Genomic DNA, 9,198 nt, shown 5'->3' with positions numbered 1-9,198 from the left:
AACTGTTGGTGCATTAGCGACCTATTTTTTTGTATCATGATTTAACCCCTTCTAATGTTTGCTTTAAAAACATGTTAGGTACTGTCACCTGCATGAGTACAATATTCATGTATGTACAACCACACCTAGTAGGTAAATTTATATTTCATACGTCTAAGCTGTTTATTATATCCCCAGTTACACCAATTAAAAAAAAGACATGCTATATGTAGTTTTAATAAATGGCTATATTTATGCTTAAACCTTTTCCCAATAGTCTTTTTTATTCCTGTTCTAATAGGTGTGAGTGTATCAGTTCCTATGGTAGCGTGGTGTACACACAGACATGACTACCTCTTATGGAATCTGTCCCAAATACCCAACATTTATGTGTCCATGGGAAAACTGCTTAGCTGAAGACAGAGATAAAAACTACAAACATATCCCCTGGGTGGCCTGTGAAGTGTCACAGAAGAGCACAAATGATAGAACGGACCAGCATGAGCACTCTACAGATCTTTTAATATATACAATTGCTAGGTATTTTCCCAAGCCCTGTAGACGTATACATCTGTGTCTTATCTCAGTTGCATTAAAAAGAATATGAAAAAAAGTTTAGAATAAGAGCTTTGCATTGCGATGGTTTTATGCCAGCCGTAAATGGAATCTCTGTAATCTTTCCCAAATGATACATCTTAGATTCCCACTTTCAAAAATACATGATTATTCCTCACCTTCTGAGTGTCCACTCGCCTTACCAGGTACTGGCCATCTCCACGTTTCCCATCTGATTTGCAGATAGACCCATTTTTCTTGGCTCTACCACCTTTCATCTACAACACGGAACTGAGATTTCCCAGGCGGTGTACCTAGGAAGCCTGCATGTGTGCTCTACTATGCTATACATCTAAAAGTACCTTTTTTTTTTAAACATCAGGTAAGTTAGGTGTATTTTTAATAGATTACTGAATGAACTACAACCAATTATTTGTCTATATCTTAAGGCTAAAACAGACAGTACTATTATATATAGTTTTATTTTACTGAGAGGGTGGTAGATAAGTGCAACTGCATCTAAATAAGGCTAGTGAAGTACCCTGGCCTATGCTAATTAGGCCTAGGGCGAGAGGTCCAATGTGGTGTTTGTTCCCCTGCTGCAAAACCGGGGGGGATATGATTAAACTGATCAAGCCCCCAGTGTTCTGCTTCCCACTGGGCCACTTACAGGTGAGATCTTTGGGACTACTGTGCTCCTTTAAGATACAGGATGCGAGGATATGACATCATAAACTGGAGCGCTGTGTCTAAAAGGCAGGTCACGCCACTTTATACTGCAGTGAAGATGCTGAACATGGAGGGGATGCTGCCCTAGATTGGTAAATACATCACTGTGTGACGAGAGAGAGTACTGGTAAAAGTTTGAGTCTTTATATCAGGAAAAAAGGCAGACTAGATAGAGCAAATGGTTCTTTTCTGCCATCAAATATAAAAGAATACTGCATCTGAGTGCATACAAAGAAATGTAATAAAAACTGGTAAATATATACAGATGATGGCTCTTGATATTCTAAGTGATCAGACGTAAGAAAACCTCCTGGCAGATGCTTAAAACCCTTTGTTATACTGTGACGGCCTACGAGAGGGACACTATCCATTTCTCTCCCATGGAAAAGAGTGCGCTCTATGAAGCAGAGAGCATAAATGCAGATACAGAGTTACAATATGGAAGATGTTTAATAAAGTGTCACATTCTCAGCACAGCGTAATCAAATATTCCCAGCATTACAGCAATGAGTAAAATATCTCAGAATAACTTCATGTGTTTTCAAAACACATACACGCACATTATTGGTTGCGGTCCACAGAGTTTAATTATCTAGAGGAAATAAGAGTGCACATCACTGCCTCTCGTCTAAAATGAAATGGTGCGCAATTATCCAATCACATCGCCTTGTACATGAGGCAGTGAGACTCGCTGAGGAGTAACTCATGCAGAGCCAGGGGATGCCACATTCTGATGAGGAAAAATTAATCAGCATTTGCGTTGCCGCTTCAGCATGGCAAGGATGCAGCACTGTTTTCCCCTCATTTGCCACTTGACTGCAAATATGTGGAAGCAAAGCTTTCCTCATTTGTTCAATCATGTGATTGTCAATTGCAAGCCGAAATATATACACTTTTATTTAGAATTGGTTTTTGTGTAGGTTGACATTGTTGGAATAGGGTTGGATTGTAGGTTGACATTGTTGGAATAGGGTTGGATTGTAGGTTGACATTGTTGGAATAGGGTTGGATTGTAGGTTGACATTGTTGGAATAGGGTTGGATTGTAGGTTGACATTGTTGGAATAGGGTTGGATTGTAGGTTGACATTGTTGGAATAGGGTTGGATTTACTGAAAAAGCAACATGTGAAAGAAAAGAGAACATTAATAAGAGAATATAAAAACTTAAAAATGCTGGTGATTGTAGAAAAATTTGGACTCAAAACAAAAGTTGGAAAACGTATCTGTGATTGTGGTACATGCGAGGATAAAGTGGAGCAATCATCAGGATTGTTTCATTGGTTTCAATAGCAACTGCCCTACAATTAGAACCAGATTTTAGATTTTCTCTTTGTACATGTAGCTATTAGTATACACCATTATATATTGCTTCTGGTAGGATGTAATGTATAAGTGTATAATAAGGTTTGATAGGACACACCAAAAAAGTCAGTAGACAGCAGACATTAAACCCAAAACCATTTTAATAAGACAATAGTGTATGGATGTGTTATTCAAAAACTTCAGTCATCAAGGGCTAGTAAAGGCACTGCAGAAAAATCAACTGAAGCAATGATCTATTTGAAATACCTTAAATTAAGGCTATAGATCTTGGGGGCACCATCTCCTAGCATTTAAAAAGGAATAATCAATAGTCAGCTTGATATCTAGCTGGGTCTATATTTAGGAAAGGTTAAAGGATAACCATTTAAGGCCAAGGTATACTTTTTCATTAAACATTTAAGAGACAGGTAAAGTAGGAATGTATTAACAGAACTCTGGTACTTTGAAAAGAATTTTACCCAATCTGAAAACAAAATGACAGACAGGACACAGTATATGGTTGACTATCATTTTATTTAAAGTAAAATTAAAATGGGTTTAAAACAGCCTGGGGGAGCAGTCGTCCGAGTTTTAAAACCTCTCTCTTGCAATCCAAGTGATCATGAATGCCAGTCTTTATGAGATGGGAATACATAACATTTATCTTAATTAAAATATACAGTATTTAACCAATTCATACACCTGGATAATCTTTTTGCAAGACAATAGCATAGGTCTGCTTCAAAATAAAAGAACATTTCTTTCCTAAATTTCTTACTGCTCATCGGCATCGAAACCAACAAAACATTTTCAGACAATTTAAAAAAAATCATCCCTGAAAGAAAAAAAAGGCTGACTGAAAATTGTCAAACGTTTCCATTTTATGTTACCAAAAACCTCACTTGCTTTTTATCTTACAATAACTTTGCCAATAAAAAGGCAATAACTACCACCAACAATGCAATGATAAAGTGGAGCCATTTCAGGTTCTCTGTTGTGTGTCCACTTGTCTTCAGCCGTGAGGTCTTTTCATAGGTGGTAGAGATTTCAGCTGTTGAATTGGAGCTATTGTTTACCAGCGCCTTGAACTCCTGCAGGGAAAGTGAGATATAGATTACTGCTGACATACTGACACCAAAAATTGATCCAAAGCCTTTTTTTGCCTTTTTTATCCATTGCAAATAGGTCCATTCACCTGTCTCCCAATATTTCAAGGTTTACAGTGTCTAGGGGCAGGGATTTACCAACTTTTTTTTGTGACTTTGTGATGTAGGTATAGCTATTTATGTAACGGAATAAGGTATTTAGAAGAAGATTGTGGTTTACATATACAATTAATCTCATAAACCTGTTTTCTATTGTACATATATACATTGTGTTTTGGAGCCGTAGAACACATGATGCACTCCATTCTGAGATCCTAGAAAAGAGACACATTAGGGGAGGAAGCAGGGACAAAAGAGACTGTTACCCAAAAACGGACTCTCTCCCCTAAACTAGGATACTTGTGAGGTAGGCATTCACTTAATGGCACCATCTTAAAAACCATGGGTTTCCAAAAAGAGAGGAATAATCTTAAAAGCCCAAGGGTGTACTAATTTGTGGAAGGAAGATGGGGCATAGAACCTGGCTCAGTTCAATAGGTTTAGAATGCATCCATGACAAGCAAATGTAATGATCAAGAGATGTTTCTGGTCCCTTAATGCAATTAACACTAAACATATGGTAATATCATGCTTTTTCCCTTCTTGACCGGTACACATGCTCACTCATTGTACGTATTCTTATATCCATTAGAGCCAGTGCCACAAGAGGGACGCGCTTCATTGTTATGGAACCAGCAAACCACCCTGTACCTGCTGCTGCTTTTGGGTTCAAGCTTGGCCAGACATAGACCTTGACTAGCACAACTGGTCTTGTAGTGAAAACTCCAGGTAAGCCAGAGGATTTTGTTATAGATCAACAGGAAGCTCTCCAGCTCTTTTGGCTACCTGCTGGGTTTCATGCTCCCACAACATACTAAGTGCTGTATGATATCACCTCTTCCTGCCTGAATAGAAAGCAAATGAAGCTCCTCTCGTGCTAATTACACATTTCCTGCAGGTTCTGCCGACAGACATCATTATACATGTTAAACATACACGTCAAGTCATCTACTATAAGGGAAATGCAAATAGAAGGAAATAATTACAATACACTGTATGAATTTAAGCAAGTTTTAATAAACAATTATCAAGAAGTATTTTGAGGAAAACTGTCTCGTACAATCTTACTGATATATCACCGTAATGGTTTTATAGTGAAGCTGAATACATCTCTAAAGACTAATCTACTACTGGAAATGGAAAAGGCTCATTAGCGTTGTTAATTATAAGTAAATCATTTTTCAGATACTTTCAAACGTTATTAACATTTTAACGTTTATGAATGTGTCACTAGTACTTTGCTGTAGCCCTTTGGGGATTCTCCACTTCATCACAGTGATTATACTGCAGGCATAATAATGCATGACCCTGGATGGAAACGATTATTAGAAAGACCAGGGTACAAATATATACCATGTAAGGGTTATTAAAAGAGCAACATATAGCACACCTTAAACCCCGAGTCAATTGGCAGTCTGCCTTTGTTTATAAACGGCAAAATCACTTGGATTAGTATGGCCGGTTTCAGGACAGCCACAATACTGGATACAAAAATTACTGCTTGATCAAATAGTTTAATCTCTGACCCGGAGAGTTCACAGTTTAATCGCCTGATTGACACAAGGAGTGAAAATGTAAGTTACCTAATATTGCAAACATTCACCAAAGTCAATTATTTAAACCCAGAATACACTCCCTAAAGGATTCCAGCTAATTGCACATCAAGCAAAAGGAAGGTCCGCACTGCCGATATGTGCTTTAGAAATATATATTAATAGGAATAGGTGCATCTCATCAAAAGTACCTTTAAAAATAAATATGCCAAATCCAGAGAGACTTAGCTTAACCCAAATTTAATGGGAACTTATTTACATGGTTAAAAGGCATTTGTATATTTACAATATATATATATTTCCACGAGCATCGTTGAAAAGAGCATTTATTGGCTTTATTTGATATTCTGTTATGTATGTAACCAATCAGGAAAATGGCAAAAACTGCTAAATTATAAATATGTTCAATAAACATTGATTATCACAAGTAACCACTATTGGTAACAATCAAAATCATACACTGTTCTGCATATACAATACCAAAACCTAAAAATATACTAAATTGCAAATAACTAACAAGTAATGTTCTGACGCTCATTTCCTCTAATAGCCTTTCTGGAGGCCGCTGAACAACGTTTAAGTATAATTTCACTCTTGTTCCCATCAAAACACAACGAACATTGGTTTCTGATTGAATCAAATGTGAAAGGAAATTAATTTGCAGCACAAAGCCAAAGCAAAGCAGTGTGTTTCTACTTAAAACAGCACGACAGAGTCACCATACCCAAATCCACAGACGAAGGCACTCAGCACTGTCCGCTCATCAGCGAACACCCACTCACACTCATATACACACACTCAACATTGGACTTTTGGGAGGTAACCCGTTTTTAGTAAGTTGAAGTAAATGAATCTCAAAGGCAAGAAATGATCCGACTGATCTGATATAAGGAAATGCGCAGTGCAATTTAATGCTGCTGTTACGCAGCTGGTGGATTATGGGACTCTGTACAAATAAAACTACTCCATAAACCAAGTAAACGTTAATTTGGGATGAGTTTCACCTATCTTTTGTTAATAAAAATCAACATTAACTTCCTTCTTGCAAGTTTTTACAGTTCTCCTGGAAGTGTAGACAATAATGGGACAAGGAAAAAAATCCATGCATGTATGGATCATTTGATAGGTGCATGCAGACAGATTTCCATGCAGGAAAAAAAAAAAAAAAGTGAGGATAGAAATCTGGTCTAAAGTACCGTAAGATTCATGCAGTGATAAAACATGTTTAACCATTCTGTTTGAAGTCCATATTCACTACCTTCCATGCAATTAATAAATTGATAAATCAAGGGTCCAAACAACATCCAAGACACCTCCAGCAGTGGTTTGCTGGATCACCAAATGTAACTGAGGGGCAAACAGCGGGCAATTACTTTCAAGGGATCCATGTATAAAGTGGATATAGAGGCAAATGGTGATTATTGTTAACCTTATTTGCATGCGCCTACCCAGAATCCCTTGTGGTTGTGGCAGCACCATGAGATTTCTGAGTGAACAAGCCGCCTTGTTGGTGCCTGTAGATGATGCCTGTTTAATAATACTTCTACTACCCCCATAGATCTCACCCACATGATGTTTGTTAACGTCCAGAAACAAAAACATTTTATAAAGATGATTTTGCCCAACATTTCAGTAGTGTAATGTGCATCTCTTCCTGTACCAGAATGGGGTGTGATAGCACTTATGAATTATGCATAAATGATGTTCCACAGCCTGTAGCACAGGTAAGAGCCATGTATACAATGCCAACAACACAACAGTCAGCAGGCTTCACTGGAAACCCACATGAGCTTTACATCTAAAGACATCACACGGACTGTTAGATAGCATTCCACGGCTAGGTAATTAAAAACAGATCCCAACGCGGAGGAAAAATTAATAACTAGCAACAGATACTGTATGTTCACTTCAGAAGCTAGAGTTAATTAACCTCTGGATCCAGAACTGCATAGGCTCTCTCTAAGTCTCACACACACTTATTTGTCCACATTGGAGAAAAGAAATAAAAAATCCCAGGAGCTAGAATTTAATCAAGTAATTTTTGAAATGTTAAAACCGCATTTTTGTTCTTTGGAGATAACACGCAGCAGGAATCTCTAACACAACAGTGAAGTATTTTAATTTAACCGGACTAATCAAAACCTGCATTGAACCACCTTCTGCAGCACAACAGAATGAAGACAAATGGGAACATTCTGTTGAGAAAAGAAATGATTACCAGGACTCAGCCGATTTGTCTCTATGGACCTGCTGCTCATAAACAGAGCCCGAGTATGTCATTCTAATTATCATCATTGTGAGCCACTACCAGAGCCAACTCTACACATTTAATGAATGAAATAATGGTTCAAAAATACACATTGCACAGATACATTCAATTGCAGGCTTTCTTTGAGTGGCGGATTTGTGGGTCACATAATGTGTTGGGTGGAAACTGTCTGCTGCTTCATCGGGATCTAAAGAAAATGTAAGACTAACCTCTTTTCTCCAGAATCCCCGTATAAACCATTAGGGTGGGGAGTTTAAATGTTAGTATTAAGAAGTATTAAAATGCCAAGAGTATAAAATACCCCCAACATCTCAAATAGAGGAACATTTTTGTTCCAGTGGGTGTGGTCATGGGCATGGCTAGGTGTGACAGCTACCTATGTAACACAGGAAGGCAAAGGCACTGATCGGTGGGACTTTACCTTTAAGCCCCCCTCCGTGTGGTCAAAAATGTATAACTTTCTGCTGTTTAAGCACATTTTATTGTGCATTTTAGCACAGTAGAATAATGATGAACTCCTACAAAAACAGACATCAAGGGAGGACAGAAGAATTAAGGTGCTGTGAGGGGAACACCTGGTAGGTACATTATGGCTTTAGCACACCTTTACACCCTCTTGGTTTCCCACGTAGCATGGAATTGATTATTTAGGCTGTGATTACTTATTTAGTCCCCCCCCCTCCATTGTTAGGCTTTGTGAATCATAAAAGCATAGTATCCTTACTGATTCTCATAACAGCCACAGCACAGCAGGCATAGGTAGCTTCAGCACAGGTAGCTGTGGCAGACAACCTTCAAGGAACATTTTTCCTGCTTACCATCATGTAACATGTTTACCAATACAATAGTAATACCTGAGAAACTACATTTGATCCGAACCAGAGAGCCAATTCAGTTAGAACCATAGTCAAAGAAGATGCATGCGGCACAGATACAAATAAAACTAGGAACTTCCCAGTGTGTTCAAAGAGAATACTTAGCACTCTGGGGTTTATTCACTAAAGCTGGAGGTGACAGGAGAGTTTACAGAGGACTTGTGGTTTCAACTCCCTTACTTCACTATTCATTAAGAAGCATTGGCCGGTTTCTTCAGTGTGGGGTGAGTCACCCAAAATTCAATAGGTGAAGAGACTCTGGGGAAATCTCAATGATTTAAATTTGCATTAGTCAGAGATAGACAAGCTATTCTTGCAGAAGAAGTTCATTAGGTCAATAAGTTGAGCAACTCTTTGTTTAGTGAATAAAACACTTTGCTTCCTAATGTTTAGGATATAATATATAATATGCAGGTATAATATTACTGTTTTATCTGCATTAGGTGATATACCAAGTATGAAAGCTCTGTCTAAATGTTCCCATGTACCTCTACCACAAAGACCACTACCTCCCCTTGATAACATTTGCAAACCACTATGGCCTCCGTACTGCACCAAAAATGCAGATCCTTAAACCTCAGCCGCATAAGAGCCTAAAAGGGATTTTAGTAAATAGGAATATAAGCTAACCAGAATTGGTCAAACTTTACTGTGAGGGCTGGGTTGTGCAGAAACTGGAAGAAGCAGCAAGACTTCAATAGTGATTTTGCAGGACAAAAAAAAAATACACA

The 9,198-nt window shown here is 38.1% G+C and overlaps 1 protein-coding gene across 1 annotated transcript in view; it reads right to left on the bottom strand.

Annotated features, from left to right (window-relative positions):
• Positions 1-3,444: 3,444 nt before the first annotated feature.
• Positions 3,445-9,198, bottom strand: part of CDKAL1 (CDK5 regulatory subunit associated protein 1 like 1) — a 333,479-nt gene continuing 327,725 nt past the window's right edge. Inside the window, exon 16 of the mRNA XM_053467623.1 lies at positions 3,445-3,656. Within this exon, the coding sequence (XP_053323598.1) occupies positions 3,480-3,656 (177 nt within the window). The 3' untranslated portion in view covers positions 3,445-3,479. The remainder of the gene's footprint in view (positions 3,657-9,198) is intronic.

This window comes from Spea bombifrons, chromosome 5 (assembly GCF_027358695.1).
Source record: "Spea bombifrons isolate aSpeBom1 chromosome 5, aSpeBom1.2.pri, whole genome shotgun sequence".
In the NCBI taxonomy this organism is placed as follows: domain Eukaryota; kingdom Metazoa; phylum Chordata; class Amphibia; order Anura; family Pelobatidae; genus Spea; species Spea bombifrons.
This window is presented reverse-complemented; position numbering and strand designations above follow the sequence as displayed.